Source organism: Calypte anna, chromosome Z (genome assembly GCF_003957555.1).
Source record: "Calypte anna isolate BGI_N300 chromosome Z, bCalAnn1_v1.p, whole genome shotgun sequence".
Classification (NCBI taxonomy): domain Eukaryota; kingdom Metazoa; phylum Chordata; class Aves; order Apodiformes; family Trochilidae; genus Calypte; species Calypte anna.
In genome coordinates, this window is record NC_044274.1 from 10,029,350 (window position 1) to 10,046,277 (window position 16,928).

Sequence of the window (16,928 nt, forward strand, 5' to 3'; positions counted from 1 at the left end):
GAGAGACAGGGAGTGGCAGTCCTTTCTGCGAGTCCTTTCAGACAGACCTCACTGTGCTCAGTCCCCGAGAGCTGCACAGCATTCAGCTCTTCCCCCTGGGAAGGTGAGCTCACCAGGTAAATCCCATGGAGAGCAGGAGCCCTGGGAAAACTGCAGGGCTGCAGCTCCCTGGCAGCCCCACCACTGGTGGTGGCCAGAGAGACCAAGCACTGACTGAGCTGCAGCCCTGCAGCACTTCGTGAGGTGAACCACACACAGACCCCTGGATTTTGGTGTGACAGCTGCAGCCAAGGGGCCCCCGTGGCTGTGGAAGAGGGATGTGCCATGACTGCAAAGGGGGTATCAGGGCAGCTGCTGGACACCAGAGTCAGGATGCTCACAGCTCCCCAGGAGGGGCTTAGTGTGGGGCTTGGCAGCCTCTGCCCAGCTGGCAGCTGTGGGCAGGGCTGGGCACCAGGATTTGCAGAGGCTTTCCCACCACTCTGGTGCTTTGCAGCAGTGGGATTAGCAGCTACGTGGCTACGGTGGCAGCAGGAGCTGCGGTGGCTTTGCTGAATGCTGATGAGCAGGGACAGGCTGTCACCACTGGAGTCCTGTGCTGCCAGGAGTGGGGACCAGAGGTGCTTGTTCCACCAGGCAGGGGTGGTGGCAAGTCCCCTTCATCCACCCAGCTGGCTTTGCATCCCCTGCAAGCATCCCTGTAACTTAAGGCCATGGCTTGGAAACTCTCTGGGGCCCCTAGCACCGGGGCTGTGGAGTTCCCTGCTGACAGTCCCATGACCCCATCCCAGGCAGAAATGCTGTGGGCATGAAATGCCCACCAGGTTTCTCACACAGCATTTAAAAACCACAGGCAGATGCAGACATAAGTCTTTCCTTGCCACCATTACCCAGCAAACCTCCCACAGTTCTGCAGGGACATCAGCTTCTGGCAGTAGGACTGGCAGGGCATGCCACCTCCCCGTATCTTTCCAGGCGCTGGGCAGAGCTCAGAGACACTGCCTAGGTCCTACAATCAGTTTATTAGTCTAGTAAAAACACTGCTGCAAAGGCATGAGTTAGCTACACCTGACATAAGGATGAAACACAGGCTGTGCCAGGTCTGGCCAATCCTTCAGAGGAAGCCTGGCCAGCATCCCTCCCAGCACAGCCCACATCTCTGTCCCCTTATTGCAGCATCTGTGCCAGCGGGGACCTTGGCTACTGCTCAGCTCTAGGATGGGCAGGGCAGAGCCTTCCAAAAAGCACAGCACCTACAGGCAGGGCAGGCGAAGGCAGCTACTAGGTTTGGGGGTGAGCCAGGCCAGCAGCATCTCTCCCCACGGAGCCACAGTGGTCCCAAGGGAGCGATAGTGGTGTTTGTCCCTGGCACCCTCAATCTATCCCCATGTGTCCCCCCTTCCCCAGAGAAAAGCCACCCCAGGCTGGTCTCAGCGGGGATGGGGACACCAACGAGGGTACATCTGCTGACTGCAGGCAGGTCAAACCCCCAGGGCTGGCCTTGGCTGGGAGCAGGCAGGAGGACAGGCAGGAACACAAGGGCTGTTTGCCTGGCAGTGTTGGTGCTAATGCTAGGGGGGACTTGACAGACAAGACTGTGGACAAATGGACAGACCATGCAGACCCTCTCATAGCTCATTAAATTGGCTGCTGGGGCAGACAGGTACCAAATGCCCTCCTGTGGCTGTGGAGCCACCCACAAAGACACCCAGATCAGGAACACCCTGCTCTGCTGATGGGTCCAGGCCTGCTGGGGTCCCCCTGGGCACATCCCACCATGGCCAGCCAGCCCTCTCAGGGACTGGTGCCCATGCTAGCTGTGCTGCTTCCCCTCTCCAAGCCCCTGGCTGGCCATGCTTGGGTCTGTGGTGCAGTGGCCACTGTCCCAGGCCATGAGCAGCAGGGAGCAGCCCACAGTCTGTCCCCAAACATGGGGTGCAGACAAGGGCTAGGCTCCTGCTGCACTCCCTGGCTGCTGAGACAGGCACAATTATCCCCATAGCACATCCCTAGCTGCTGGCTCTCCATCCCCATGGTCACTGTGGGCATCCACAGGGACTTCACACACCAAACCAGGCAGGCAAAGGGCTGTGCCCTGTGTCACAGCCCCAGTGAGCAGCTCGGCATCCTCTCTGCTCTAATCCTGCCTGGTTCTGTGTCCCAGTCCCAGCACAGCCATCCAGGCTGGCACGACTCCTTCAGCTCAGCTGGGTACCCAAGTTCCCAGGCAGCTCAGGGATGCAGGAGGTACTTCTCTTCATTCTTTGTCTCATCTGCATCAGAAGCTTGGCTCTTTTGAGGGCACGAGGGGGTCCTGCAGGCCTTGCAGAGGATGAGGAAGAGGATGAGGATGAGCAACACGACGACACAGTTAAAAGAAATCGCCACTATTGCTGCAGTGGAGAGAGCAGCCCCCATTGCCTCTGTCCCACGGGGAGAACTGAGGTCCAGAACTCGGCCCCACACTGGGGATGCCAGTGCAGCAATCAGGAGAGCAGCCTGTACCCACTGGCATTGGCAGGTACAGAGGGGATGGTGGTGGTGCTGGTGGCAGGATGGGGCAGGTCAGTGTCGTCCCATCACATTTTGGCTGCTCAGACCTGTATCCTGGGCTTCACCGTGCTGCTGGGAAGGATCAATTGGAGCTTTCCTTCAGCTTCCCCTCCTCCAGTAGGGCAGGAGGGACAAAGGGACCCCTCTCCTCTCTCTTGCACCTGGAAGGGAGAAAGTCACTGTTACTGCTGGACCGAGGGCTGCACAGGCCCTTCAGGACGGGCCGTAGAGGTACCAGTGGGCAGAGACCCCAAAGCTCAAACTCCACTGGAGTTTGGAGGCTGCAGCACCTCGCAGGTCAGCTGCTGTTTGGGGGAATCTTTCCAGCACCCCCCATCACGGCTGTCCCGCCTTTGCCTCCTGCAAGGGCCACCAAGCTGCGTGTGTCCCCCGTGAGAGACCGACTCCATCATCTCCTTCCCGGGGCACCCTGGGTGGCTCCGGTTGACTTCGGCACAGGTCTTGACCCCTCTCCCCCCGTCTAACCTGTTTTTCCTGCTGTCTGCACCCCGCTGCCAGGTCCCGCACCCCAAAACGGGTCGAGTACATGGGCAGGCAGCAGGTGGCGGTCCGGGGCTGCCCTCCTTGTGCTTTTTACCCAGACCGGGCAGATTCCGGGGGTCCCCGAACCCTCTAACCCCTCGCCCCGCCGAGAAGCTCAACATCCGCGAAGTCCCCGGCCCGCGGCGGGACACCGGCCAGCAACAGGTCCCGCCCGATCCGCTCTCCCTTCGCGGGGTCCCGGAGTTACCCACCTGCCTCCACTTCTCCCCGGGAACCGCCGGGACCCCGCCGGCGGGTGGGCGGACGGCGCTTCTGGTGTCAGGTCCCGGCGGGGAGCAGGATCCCGGAGCGGGGTCCCGGTGCGGGGTCCCGGATGCGGAGCGGTGCCGCGGTACCGCTGCCGGTACCGCTGCCGGTACCGCCGGACCCCGGCAAAGTGCCGCAGCCCCGCTCGCGCTGCCCGCCACCCTCCCGCCGGCACCGGGGCTCGGGGAGGCCCCGCCCCCCTCTCATGATTGGTCGCCGTTCCCCGCCCCTCGGTTTCCCATTGGCCGAGCCCTGAGCTCGGGTCCCGCCCCCTTCCCCGGCGACCACGTGAGCGGCGGGGAAACGCCGGCGGGTAGCGCGCGCTCTGCCGGCCCAGCCGGTCCCGGGCCCGGTTCTGGCCCATCCCAGCTGCACCCCCTGCCCTTAATGCCCTGCCCCTAATGCCCCCCTGCCCCTAATGCTCCTCTGCCCGTAATGCACCCTGCCCGTACGGCCCTGCCCTTAATGCTTCCGCGGCCTCTACTGTCCTGTCCGTAATGCCCCCTGCCCCTAATGCCCTGCCCCTAATGCCCTGCCCCTAATGCCCCCCTGCCCCTAATGCCCCCCCTGCCCCTAATGCCCCCCTGCCCCTAATGCCCCCCCTGCCCCTAATGCACCCCCTGCCCCTAATGCCCCCCCTGCCCCTAATGCCCCCCCTGCCCCTAATGCACCCCCTGCCCCTAATGCCCCCCTGCCCATAATGCCCCCCTTCCTATAATGACCCCTTGCCCCTAATGCCCCCCTGCCCCTAATGCACCCTCTGCCCCTAATGCCCCCCTTCCTGTAATGCCCCCGTGCCCGTAATGCTCCCCCTGACTGTAATGCCTCCTTCCTGTACTGCCCTGCCCATAATGCCTCCCCTGCCTCTACTGCCCTGCCGGTAATGCCCCCCCTACCTGTAATGCACCCCCTGCCCCTAATGTACCCCCTGACCGTAATGCCCCCCCTGCCTGTACTGCCCTGCCCCTAATGGCCCCCTTCCCTTAATGCCCCCCCTCACTCTACTGCCCTGCCCCTAGTGTCCCCCTTCCCCCTGCCCGTAATGCCCCCCTGCCTGTACTGCCCACACTGCCTACACAGCTCCTGTGTGGCCCAACGGATCACTGACAGCTGAGCCCTGTCACCACTGTTTGGCTCACCCTGCTGGTGCCTGCCCTTGCACACACGTGTGTGTTTGCACGTACTTGTGCGAGCCCAGGTGCGTGCACAGACACGTGCACTGGTGCACCCTGGCCCCGTGCACACCAGGGGCGTGAGGATGCTGGGGGTCTGGTCACTACCCTGGGCTGGGGGTCTCTGCCCAGACAGTCCTAGAGTCCACCCCAAATGTGGTGCCACGGGAACCTGGGTGGTGACAGCCTCATAGGCACAGGGGGCTCCTCCCTGTCTTGTGCAAGGGGAAACTGAGGCACAGGGCAGCCCCTTCCTAGGTGGGGGCACTTTGCACCCCCATGATCCTCAACTGCCAGGCACTGTGCAGGGGCTGGAGCCAGAGCTCTGGTGTGAAGTGTCACTCAGAAGCAGGGATGCTCCTGGTGAAGGGCACAGAGGTGACACCCAGGGGAGGTGGCTGGGGAGCATGCAGGGACCCCTCCCCATGGCTGTGGGGGCTCCTGGAGATGCCCAGGGATGAGGCCCTGGCATCTGCAGCTGCTCTGAGAAGCCACAGCCAGGCCACGTGTCCTCGTGGTGGCACAGACACATGGCAGTGACACAGGGGGACCAGGGTGTTGGGAACCCGTCCCACCAGGCAGCCCTGCACACTGTGACACCAGGAGAAAAGAGGCAGCTGGATGAAGAATGGATGAAGAACAAATCCATCAGGAAGCTAGGAAGTGCTCCTGGCTGACCCCATGGTCTGCCAAGGGGAAGGAAAGCTTCAGCACCACCAAGTGCCACAGCACCCAAGAAGGGAAAAAGGCACCGCAGTCAGCTGGGGGCAACTTCCAAACGGCACAATAAAATAAAATAAAAAAGAACAAACCAACAAACAGTCCCTTTGCAGCTTTGATGAGGAGGTGTGAAATGCACCACTGCCACGTGGGAGCTGTTTTAAGGATCTGTCCCTCTGCTATGAGACTGCTTTTAACAGCAAACAAACACAAACACATTGCTGGTTGTGATGTTAGAAGCCATCTCATCGGACACTCCAGCATCTTTCTTTGGCATTTATCACTTATTAGCCAAGAAATGCAGCCTCCTCCTTAGATGTAAGAGAGCAGCAGCTGGAAACACCACCAGATCGATGGCTTTATCTCTGCCCCACCTCCAGGTTCCACCTGTGCTGGCACAGCAGAGTTCTGCTCATTTTCCAGAGCACCCCATGAGCTCTGTGGGTCACACAGGTAATACACCACCTCTCTCCTGCTCCCCCTGATTTAGGTAAAATCTCTTCTTTAAATGCTTATGTTTCCCATTAACTCAACAAAGCAGAGCATCAGGTCCAGCTGGAGCTCGCCGACACAGGCAGTGACCTGGGAAGGACATGACAGGCAATGCTGGGGTTGTTCTGGTGAGTCTGCCTGTTGCAGGGAACAGCACTTTTTTCCTGACCAGCATGACTTACCAGAGCTGCTCCAGAAGGAAAACCATGGCACAAGGAAAGATCCTACATCCTTTGCCTCATTTGGCAGATTTTAGTCCAAGTGTTTTTGAGACTTTAGTTCCAGTCAGTTAAAAAGAACACACACAAAAAAACCCAAAACCAAACCAAACCAACAAGCTTCCTAGCAACAAGAACTCCACCTTTCTTGGATTTTAAGAGTGAATGGTGAAAGGAGGACCACAAACATCTCCTGCCTTGCACCTGGGTCCATCAGCAGCTATGAGAAGAACAAACGTGGGACCTTGCTTCTCACAGAGAGCTGAGTGGAGTTCCAGGGGTCTGTAGCAGCCTCAACAACAACGTTCACAGGGTGACCTCCAGTGGGATGAGGAAGACATAACAAATTTCACCTTACACAAAGAGGAAATTTTATTTTCAGCCCATCTCTGTACATACAAAGGAGCAGAAAGGGGAAAGAACAAGGTCCTTTGGAGCTTACTGTGACCACCACCCCACCTGCAGGATTTCAGGCTGGTTACATCCCAAGTTGACTCCTGCCACTTTTGCAGAGCAAGGTGTAACCATCAGCCCCACTGAGGTGAGAGGAAGACAAAAAGGGCACCATGTACACACAAGCCCAGAGTCGTATCCCTGCAGTCCCACATCCAAAATGCCTGACAGGCTCAGCAGATGGACCATGAGGCACAAAGTGGCTGACCCAACCCGTACCTCACTGCTTGACTGCACGAGTTCTGGTGATGCAGGTGGCCACTAGGTTAATCCATGTTGGGTCCCACCTCTTCTCTGTGTCACAGTAAGAGTCATCTCCACTGGCCACACGTGCCTGCTGCACTGCCCTGGTCAGCTGGAACCCTCTGGGTGAGCATCTGCTTGCTGGGGCTCCCTGACAAGATGCCAACAGCCCTTGCTCCAGCAGACACAACTCCCATTTTTCCCTGAACCACATGCTCAGGAGTACAGCCTGGCAGCCTTTGACAAGGGAACTTGTCAAAACGCCATTTCAGACAGCTACAGTCACATCCATTTGGAAAGAGTTAACTTCTCCTGCCCTCCCCCCACCAACTCTGCAAGCCCCCGTATTCAGCAGCAGCTTTCCAGCTATAGCAGCTGGCTCGTTTCTGTAAATCCCCAAACTACACCCAAAAGTGGCGGTGGCACCTCAGGACTTTGTGCAGGGCTCCCCAGATCCTGCTCCAGCAGATCGAGGGTGCTTCCCTGTGCTGCCAGCTCCCCTTCCTCCACCCTGCTTCCTCTTCATCTGGCCCTGGGACTCTGATTTAAGTGTCTCAATGCAGAAGGCATCAACAGAGCCCGGAGCCTGGTATCCTGGTTCCTGAGGATCGAGGGCATCTTTGCTGAGTAGGACACATATGGCAGGAATGTTTCTCTTCACTGTCAAGGCATCCAGACCTGCCTCAGGCACAATGGGGTCCCAGATCTCTTCGATCTGTCTGAAGAGCACTTTGGTGATCTGGTGCAGCTCTTTCAGCCTTCGTTTCATGATTTCCACGCAGGTAATGGTCTTGCTGACAGCCTTGCCTGAGCCAGTGAAAAGAATCTGCCTCACTGAGTCCAGCTCCATCTTGCCAATGGCATAGCCCATGATATTTCTGATTTTGCTCCCATCCTTCACTTTCATTTCAATAATATCAGGGGGCAGGTTTGTGAAAGGAAGGGGACAAGGTTTCTCCACAATCTTGGTCTTCTTATAGTTCTCCATTCTGCAGTGCTGAAACAGAAAACAGATCCATTAATACTAACTCCCACTGTAACTGCTGTGCAAAGAAACTCTCACCACAAGTAATTACCTTTGCCCCAAAGGGCACTCTAAGCGATCAGAACTTGGGATCCCGAAGCATCACATTTAAAAGATCAGCAAGAATTTGCACTGCAGAGTCACTCCTATCCCAGTCTTCCTTGGCTCACCACATACTCACCACATGAAGACTGCCAGAGGACAACAGGTGTCCCAACAGGTGAAAGGTATAGGATAACGTTACAGCAGGGCAAAGTAAAAAATACAGGTAGCATCCCAGGAAAAAACAGAGAACACATGAGTGAGCTGAGGTTATCAGGAAGCCAGACAAATTCTCACCATAGTTACACCTGTTGAACCACACCGGAACGTGAGCATGAAGGACCCAGGCACAGCTCACCTGTAGATCCAGTATGTTAAAGAGACAAGATCAGAGGGTGCTCAGAGCCCCACAACTGGCTAACCTAAGTGAAAGACTTGGGACTGGATGCCTTGATGAAACTGCACAGGTCACTAGGGAGACTGCAAGTCAGGGGCTGCAGGCAGGAGACACGGAGCCAGCAAGAAGTAGAACAAAAAACCAGAAAAGCACAACAACAAAAAAAGGGTTCTCCAAGGTAAAGTGAAAAGGCAGAAACCCCAGTTTTGTAGCTACCCTCTCTGCCAGGCAGGGATCCTTGACTAAGCATTCTGACGGAGGATTTGCTAAATCTGTGTAGGGAACCCTCCTCCCCGTCACAGAAAGACCCAAATCCCCCAGCATGCTGCACTCAGGCTTTGTCACCAACAGATCCCTGAGCCCTGTTCCACCCAGAGCAGTCCCTTGTACCATAACCCCTACAGAGACGACGCTGGTGAATGCTCCCGCCCTCCGTGCTCGGGAAGCACGGCCCTCGCCCCCAGCACGGCACAAGGCCGACATGGGTGCTGGGGAGGGGGCGGCACAACTCCCCCCCTCTGCTAGGTGCGCCAGGCTCCGCAGGAGGGGACCCCGCTGCTACCGGGGATGGGGACTGCCAGAGGGCGGCAGGGAAGGCCGAGCTCTCCGTTGGCAAGGGGTTAGGAAGGCCAAGAAAGGGGCAAACGGGACTCCAGGGTTCCACAGGGGCCTGAGGGGAGGCCAGGCCGGAGTCACAGGACCCACCATGTAGGGCGGCCAGGTGGCGCTGAGGGGGGCCGGGCTGGTCTCAGCGGCCCCACGGGGAGGCCATATGCTTCTATAGGGTCCCGAGAGGATGCCGGAATGCAGTACCGGTGCCTGGGGGAAAGCCGGGACTCGGTTCCGAGGGGGTGGGGGTGCCGGATGGGCTCTCACCTGCGTCCGCCTCAGCGCTCCCCTCGCCACAAGATGGCGGCGGCGGCCGCAGGGCGCATGCGCAGGGGCTGGGCCCGGGCTGCCGAACCGCCCCCGCCTCGCTTGGGCCGACCCTGCCGGATCCCCGGCACCGGCTGCTGGCACCGGTTCGATGGGACCCAGGAACGTCAAAACCCAGCTCGGTGTCCCGGCCAGCAGAAATCGCCAGGCACCCAAAGGTCGCGGGCTTGCAGCCCAGCTCCTCCAGAATTCCCTGCTGGGATCCCGCCCCATTCCTGCGGGGCTCCCAGGTCCGTGTGTCACCGAGCAGGAGGGTTTGGGACCCTCCCGTAAATATGATCCCACATTCGGGAAGACCTCTGTGCCAGGAGAAACTTCAGGGGAGGTGCAGAGGAAGCTCATGGGCCCCTCCAAAGGGGAAGGGGCACACCTGGACGTGAGGCTGCCCAGGGAAGCTGTGGCTGCCCCATCCCTAGAAGTGTTCAAGGCCAGGCTGGATGAGGCTTGGAACAACCTGGATTAGAGAGAGGTGTCCCCGACCATGGCAGGGGGGTTGGAACTCCTTTAAGGTCCCTTCCACCTCAAACCTGTGGTTCTATGAAAGGGCCTCTGTCTGGCAGCAGAGGCAGGATGGAGGGAAGACAAAGGCAGGAGCTGCTGCTTCCTGCCAGGGCAAGGATGACAACAGCCTGGGCAAAAACTCCATGATTCTCATGGTTGCAGGCAGCACAGGAAGAATGGGTCAGAGAAGCATGTGCTGCAGCCCAGGGAAAGCTCTAATACCAAAGGGGATGTACGTGTCCTCAGCCCAAGGCTGAAAAAAACCCACAAGGAACCTCCCATGGGCTGCCCCAAAGCCTCCACAGCACACTGCGTGGGGAAAGCTACACAGGTAGGGTCAGTCTGTCCCAGCAGAGTGCCCAGGGGAGGAAAAGACAACCCAAAAGCATTTTAGGACTTTACTACGATCGACAGCAAGAGCAGGAAGGGTTTTTAAAATATGTTACAAACCAAAAAGTATCTCTGGGAAGTGCAAGATTTGCAAACAGCGGCACATTAAGGAACAGTGTGGCTTCAACTCAGGACTGGCACAGAGGACCTGTGGAGCCAAAGTGCCACCTGAGAGCCTGCAATGTCATTTGCAGCATGCTTACAAGTGGGAAAATACTAAAATGACAGGGTGATAGTTGTGCTGCTGCATCTCCAGAGTGACCAAAAAGCAGCAAGGTCCCAGGGTTCCCCATGCTCTTGGCTCTGCCATCACTCTGCCACAGGTTTCGCTTCCTTGGCTGCTTCCAGGCGTGTCAGTATTTCATTCCACTGGACAAACTGCTTGGAGAGAAGCAGGGTCTGGAAGTGACTCTTAAGGAAACTGCAGAGAAAGAAGTACCAGGCTGTATAAAGCCTTTCGGTCTGCTCCTGAGAGGAGCACGACAGGGACACGAGTGTCACCGTGTCCAGAAGGGCACTGGCCCTTGAACCCAGAGTGGGGTGGGGGATCCAACATCTGAGGAGATAAGCAGCCCAGGCATTTCAGCTATGTCAAGCCCAAGACTCAAAGGATACCACTTTGTTGTAGTCCTCCAGGAGTGTCTTGACATTATCCGTGAGCTCGTGGCGTTGTTTCTGCAAAGAGGAGAACCACAGTGACTGAGAAGTAAATGAACTGAAGGGCAGGTGTCCTCCTAGTCCCTGAGAGCGTGGAGGGGAAACTCACCCGAGGCCAGCAGTGAGAGCAGAGCTCAGACACTGGCTGTGGCTACTCACTGCAGCTGGAAGGGTTTCAGTGGTCAAGAGAAAGGTTACAAACACTCATCCTGACAAAGCACCAGAGCCCCCTGGGCTTGCACTGCTGTCTGTCTCTTCTCAGAATTCTTGCTTTGCTTGCTCCGGAACAGGAACTCGCAGCAAAATGCTGAAAGGGGGCATTAGGTGCTGCCCAGGCTACCTATCCCCAGTTCCAGGGACACTCAAATGTGAAAAGGTGAAGTGACAACATGACAGTACTAACAGCCTTCCAGAGAACAGGGACACCAGAAGAAGAGTGCAGTGCCTTACCTCAGTGTCCCAGTGAAGGCAGGAATACCAGCTGGTTAAACCTCCCACTGCTTTGCATGTGCCCCTCAAACCTCTGTACTGAGTACAGTTACAGCAGGCAGAACACTCTTCTAGCTCAGACTCAGATGTCATAAATCCCAGCTACTTCCTCCCCAGAGTGCTAACACTTTTTTAGGACTGCAGTGTAAATATGCTGGGATTGAAAATAACTGCTATAAATCAACAGTTCAAGCAGTTGCAAGTACAGAAGTGTCAGCACAGCCACTGACATTCTTCCTGCCTGCTAGTCAAGGCTGTCAAGAATATTCACACTACCTGCTGCTGTATGTGGATCTGAGACAGTCGCTGTAGCTTGGCTGCATGGTCAGGAACAGCTGAAAACACAGAAAACAAGTCAATTTTAATTTTTTATAGTCCATGGGATTAGCTCCCAAAATAAAGATCATTCCTTCTCCGTGATCACATCACAGAACTTCACTCATTGAATCCCAGTGTTACACACCACAAACACACATTTTGTATGGCAGAAAAAAACCCGAGCTACCTTGTACAATAAATACCAGCTTTATCTGCTATCCCCTGCTGGATGACATGAGACAGGAGATGCCAGTAGTGAGACAGTCAAAAACTAACAGGCTGTCAAGCTGCTGTCTCTAACCTGCTTCCCATCCTACTCTGTCACCTTCTTGACCTTGTATGGGATGTTAGAGCAGCATGAGAGAGGAGCAGACATCCCAGTGAGTTTATACCTACTTTACTCACACCCAGTTGGGTGCTTAGCTGTCCTCTTGTCTAGTCTGAGGTCACAAGGGAAAGAAAAAGAAAAAAAGAAAAAAAAAAGGAAAACAGGATAGGCAACAGCCTGGAACATTTCCATCTCAAAGTTGCTGAAGAACAAGCCTACCTCGGATACTGGCACTGTCCAAAATGGGCTGGAGGTTCTTCACCTGCTCCAGAAGGGCTGCTCGGGAAGCAAGAGGAACCTGCTCCTCTGGTTAGGGAGGGACAAGAACATCAGTACAACATCAGTACAGGGACACTGCTCTGGCTTTCCACAAATGCTGCTGAAGTAACACTTCCACCTTGTTGTTCATGGTTTGATTTAGATTTACGTGTTGCTCATCTCTGGATCTTGGTTCAAACCAATCTAAGGCAGGAGAATCTCCACCAGGTTCCATTTGCAGACCATGCCAACGCAAGGCTGAACCAAAATCTTTGGGGCAAAAGAGAAGACTAGAAGGTATTCAGAAGTACATCCAAAGGTCTTCCAATTTTATCACAGCCTAAAGAGTACTGGGAGAGGGTTGAGGAAAACTGCTCTAGCTCCAGTTTTAATTTTCAACCTTTTATTAATTCAGAGTTAAACTGAACAATACTAAAAAGATCAGAACTAATAAAACTGCAGTGTGGATACACACAAAGGAGCACCAGGGGTGACTGACATCCTTTTAACAAACCCTTGCCAGATCTTTACAACTAAAGAAGAGAAATCAATACCAATCCACCTTAGGTTAATGGCCAACTTTTGCAGTGCTAAAAAAACCGAAAAACAACCCAACCCTGTCTCCTCTCATTTCATGCCATACCTGCCAAGATGAACTGCAGCTTCATGGCATCTGGAACAGCCATCCTATCAATGTACTGAGGGTCAAGGTATTTTATTACATCTTCAACTAGAAGGGAAACCAGGTTTGGAGACAAAAATGTAGGAGACACATTATTGCATTTAGAAGTGCTGTTTCCCCCCATGCTATACACCAGGTTCCTCTGTAAACACTGCCCATTTACGGTCAGTTAATTTCAGATTTATGAATTTCTGTAGAGATTGAGAACTTTGGGGCACTGTGAGCATGAACTGCCAAATGACTCAAACCAAATAACTGCTTTGCTATGGACACCAGCTGTGCTTGCTTTTAATTTATACAGTCATACCAAAGGTCAGTGAAATCTGCTTCTTCCTGCCCTTGAAAGAAAACCAGCTGGTAGCTCCCTCTACCCCAGTTCTGAAAATGATCTAAACACACAGTTTACATTTTTTTTATACCAAATGGACACCACAGCCTTGGACCTCAACAACCTTCCCTATGCAGCTTCCTCCTTCTGTGATACCAGACAGCAAAACCTGGCCAAGCGGCAGCCTGGCAGGAAAAAGCACCACTCCAGTGTCAACTCCTGATCTCCTCCAGTTCAGAGGAAGCTCCCCAGATCTGCCCACCTGTGGCTGACTGTGATCCTCATTGCTCCCACCACACACACTGGGGAGAGCTGCTCTCCCAAGAAGTCACTTCAGGTGTTCATACTCCAACAGCCTTCAAGGGCTGCATTTCAGGTGGAGCAAACAATGGCACTGATACAGGCAGACATCAAACAAATAACTGGTTGCAGGACCTATTTGCCAGCCCTATAAGCTGAGGGGGAGAATTTCCAGCAGAAAGATCTGACTCAATTCATAGACTCACAGAATGGTTTGGGCTGGGAGGAGTGCTAAAGATGATGTTGTTCCAACCCCCTTGCACTGGCTCCAAGCCCCATCCAGCCTGTCCCTGCACAATTCCAGGGAGGGGGCAGCCACAATTTCCCTGGGTAATCTCGGACAGTGTCTCACCACCCTCACAGGAAAGAATTTCTTCCTAATATCTAACCTAAATGTCCCCTCTTCCAGCTTAAAACTATTCTGCTTCATCCTCTCACTTGACGTCCTTTTAAGAAGTCCTTCCCCAGCTTTTCTGTGGCTCCTGTAGTACCCTCCAGGTACTGGAAAGTGACCTAAGGTCTCTCTGGAGCCTTCTCTAGGCTGAACAACCCCATCTCTGCCTGTCACAAGAGAGGTGCTCCAGCCCTCTGCACATCTTCGTGGCCCTCCTCTGGATTTGCTCCAACAGCTCCGTGCCCTTCTTATGCTGGGGGCAATAGTGTTGTTACTTATTTATCTGCCAAACATGCAAAACAAGAATCCGAAGACAACGGGGGTCGAACGGAAGGGGGGGGGGAAGGGAGGAAGAGGAGAAAGGGAATTTTGTTTAGAGCAGTGAAACGGCACAAAGGCTCCTTCAGTCTGTGCACTCCCTCCCCGGCCCGACGCCTCCTGGTTCCCCTCCTGGAGGCCGCTCACTTTTCTTGAAGAGGATTTTGATCCTCTCCCTCTTGCCGGCGATGGTGTTCAGCGCCACCTGCACTTTCACCAGCTCGTCCGCCACCTGCAGTCGCACAGAGGAAGGGGACGGGCCCGTCACACCTCGTTGAGCCCGAGGTACCTCAGACCCCGCCGGGCCGGGACTTCTGCCGGCTCCCCAGGCCAGCACAGACGTCCCTCCCGGTCGCACCGAACGCCTCCCGGTACCTTTTGCGGCCCGCTGGTTCCGTCACCGCTGCCGACACGCTGCTCCAGCACCTCCAGTCTCCATTGCAGCCGCTGCAGCTCCGCCGCCCGCGCCGCCATCTTCCCGCCGGCCGGAAGGAGGAGCCCGCCGCTTCCGGCCCGCCCCGTTGCCATGGAGGCCCGCTGCTAGGGGCCGCCGTTGCCGTGGAAACGGCGCAGGCCGAGGCGGGAAGGGGGTGATGGAGGGGAGGAAAGGGGTGATGGAGGGCGGGAGGCGGCTCCCGGGGAGGGAAGCGAAGGGTGCGAAGCCCCTCTCCAAGGCGAAGAGGAGCGTCTGCAGGCGGTCGATGGCGATTTGCACTGCAGAGTCAGGCGTGCAGGCCTCCCGCTGCCCCCACCGGGGGGTCGATTGCTGCTTCATTCAGGCCTGGTCCGCCAGGAAAGAGGCTCTTGGATGTATTAAAAGAAATTGATATAGCGATCTGTGGGTCATGTGTATTCAGGGCCTTTGAAATCCAGGAGGCTGCCGCCGACTTTCCCCCAGGCCTCAGGCTGCCCAGGTTCACCTTTCTGCATCCCTTAGGGGATGCTCACTAAAAAGTGAGACAGTAAGGAAGGCAGCAGCCAACCCCAGCCCCAGAACTGCCTGCAAATGACACTCGCAGTTACAGGGATCTGTCAAATGGATGAGGTGAATTAATGGCAGCAGCAGCCGCCACAGAGAAAAAAGCCCAGAGATTTTGCAGGCTGCAGAGGGAGAAGTTCAGGACTCTCCAGAGCACCTTGTGAAGTCCCCAGCAACCACAGGGCTCAGCCTGCTCCTGCCTCATCATTCCCACGTAGACTCAGCAGTGCTAGAGGGAACTGGGGGACAATCTCTGTCCCTCACAGTCCCTAAAGCGTGGGGCTGGGTCTTGCACTGCCATGCCCCAAGTGCTAGGGACCACCCAGTCAAGTTCCTAGATCAGGCTCTTGGGTCAAACCCTGGTCTGACCCAGGTCTTCGGTCTGCTAAAAATGAGTATTTTGTTACCATGTCTGGCAATGTCCCTCTCTGGGGACCCTCCCAGTGCCCTTGGCTCAGCCCAAAACCCACTGTGCCCTGAAAAAGCCTTGTCCTTGTCGATGTGTTCCTACAGGGAGTTGTACAGGGCTGCCACCATGTAGGAGGGAGCAGTGGGGTGGCCCAGGGCCTGAGCAACCCCAGTGCCCCCCACCCAGTCTCCCTGGAGGAGCTGTGCAGAGCATTAGGGCAGGAGGAGCAGGCTGAGGCTCTACGTGCTCTGGTTTTTGTTGGGTTTTTTTGTTTGGTTTTTTTGTTTGTGGTTTTTTTTCCTTTTTCTTTTTCTTTTTCTTTTTTTTTTTTTTTTTTTCGAGAGATCGATAGCTGGGCTGTGGAAGAGGGATCTTCAGAGGGGAAGAGGTGCTCTTTGTTCCACAAAGGCAGCAATTAGAAATGGCTGCATTAGCAGAAGTGGCTGGGGGTTGCAGGAGAGGCTGGGGGCTGCACACACACAGTGATGACCCTGGTGTGGCCTGTGCCAGTGCTCATGAATACACAAATGCCCACGCCAGAGGGGTCACACTTCACCCCCCTCCCCAAAGGGAGAAAATCCACATAATCCAAGGGCTCAAGCACTGGGCTCAATTCTCAGGAGCCGGAGAGCAACCACCCTTTAGGATCTCATCCAGCCTGCAAGCCTTGGAATGGGGCTGAAGCCACGGTGTTGACTGCCCACAGCCCCAGCACCATGTGCAGTGCACAGCAGATCTGCTGCTTGGGGCTGAGTGGAGGCCTTCAACCTCATCCCCATCCCTGGAGCCTGTGATGGGACAATGGCTCTGTGTCCACCTGTGCCCAGCCCAGCACTGAGGCTGGATTCAGCCCTCCTCCTGCTAGGCTGGATTGTCCCTGCCATCCTCTGTCTCCTCCCTCTTGCTCAATTACAGTCCCTGCGGGATGCAGAAAGATGGCATCGATCAGGGCTGGTTACTCAGGTGACAGCAGCTGTGTCCCCAAGCCCCCCAGGGAGAGTGGAAACACACATCACCCCCTGAGCTGCCTAACGAGTGGGAACAGGGGCCCATGTGTGTCCTCCTGGCTCCCCGGGGCCACGGCGCTCGATCATCTGTGGCCTGGCAAGTGACAGGGGACATGAGACCCCAATTAAGGCTGCATTGATCTATCTCCAGCTCCACTTCTCTGTGCCGTGGCTGCAGGTGTTCTGTGCCAGGGCTTAGCTGTCTCACACCCTGGCAACACTGCCCCAGAGCAAACACCCTGGGACCACCTTGCAGCCTGGGGCAGACACAGACACACTCACAAACAGCACATGGGGGGAAACCCCACTGGCAGCCTGATACACACACACACATATGCAGAGGAAACCCTGCTGCAGCCTGCTCCACACACACTGTCTCTCTTTCACACACACACAAAACTCTTTCACCTTCACAGTCCTCTTCACTCTCATACCCACTTACAGCATCCCTCTGGCTGACCTGACCCAGAGCAGCCATAGGTCCTATAGAGTGGTTCCATGTATCACTTT

General features: G+C 55.7%; 3 protein-coding genes across 8 annotated transcripts; all 3 read right to left on the bottom strand.

Moving 5' to 3' along the window:
• Nucleotides 1-1,003: 1,003 nt before the first annotated feature.
• ENHO (energy homeostasis associated) lies at nt 1,004-3,452 on the bottom strand. Its single transcript, XM_030467208.1, has 2 exons — nt 3,309-3,452; nt 1,004-2,714 (listed from the first exon to the last, which is right to left on the bottom strand). Exon 2 carries the CDS (start codon nt 2,416-2,418, stop codon nt 2,233-2,235), a length of 186 nt encoding a protein of 61 aa, XP_030323068.1. The 5' UTR covers nt 2,419-2,714; nt 3,309-3,452; the 3' UTR covers nt 1,004-2,232.
• Nucleotides 3,453-6,319: 2,867 nt separating this feature from the next.
• Nucleotides 6,320-9,044, bottom strand: RPP25L (ribonuclease P/MRP subunit p25 like). Of its 6 annotated transcripts, none has more exons than XM_030467430.1 (3): nt 8,938-8,995; nt 7,738-7,876; nt 6,320-7,658 (listed from the first exon to the last, which is right to left on the bottom strand). In XM_030467430.1, the coding sequence occupies exon 3, from the start codon at nt 7,647-7,649 to the stop codon at nt 7,089-7,091; it is 561 nt and encodes a 186-aa protein (XP_030323290.1). In that variant the 5' UTR covers nt 7,650-7,658; nt 7,738-7,876; nt 8,938-8,995; the 3' UTR covers nt 6,320-7,088. The 6 variants fall into 6 exon arrangements, with proteins under 6 accessions (XP_030323290.1, XP_030323289.1, XP_030323291.1 ...); XM_030467429.1 differs by having other exon boundaries at nt 8,830-8,994; XM_030467431.1 differs by lacking the exon at nt 8,938-8,995 and adding an exon at nt 8,086-8,402.
• A 901-nt stretch (nt 9,045-9,945) lies between these two features.
• DCTN3 (dynactin subunit 3) lies at nt 9,946-14,518 on the bottom strand. Its single transcript, XM_030467436.1, has 7 exons — nt 14,399-14,518; nt 14,171-14,255; nt 12,645-12,731; nt 11,963-12,049; nt 11,374-11,432; nt 10,567-10,626; nt 9,946-10,350 (listed from the first exon to the last, which is right to left on the bottom strand). The coding sequence occupies exons 1-7, from the start codon at nt 14,495-14,497 to the stop codon at nt 10,261-10,263; spliced, it is 567 nt and encodes a 188-aa protein (XP_030323296.1). The 5' UTR covers nt 14,498-14,518; the 3' UTR covers nt 9,946-10,260.
• Nucleotides 14,519-16,928: the final 2,410 nt, after the last annotated feature.

Excerpts from the sequence above, each read along its gene's own strand:
- ENHO (XM_030467208.1), bottom strand. The coding sequence starts at position 2,418 with ATGGGGGCTGCTCTCTCCACTGCAGCAATAGTGGCGATTTCTTTTAAC.
- DCTN3 (XM_030467436.1), bottom strand. The coding sequence starts at position 14,497 with ATGGCGGCGCGGGCGGCGGAGCTGCAGCGGCTGCAATGGAGACTGGAG. Across the intron at positions 12,050-12,644 it reads GCTGCAGTTCATCTTGGCAG|AGGAGCAGGTTCCTCTTGCT; the intron begins GTATGGCATGAA and ends CTCCCTAACCAG. Across the intron at positions 10,351-10,566 it reads TGGAGGACTACAACAAAGTG|ACCCTGCTTCTCTCCAAGCA; the intron begins GTATCCTTTGAG and ends AGTCACTTCCAG.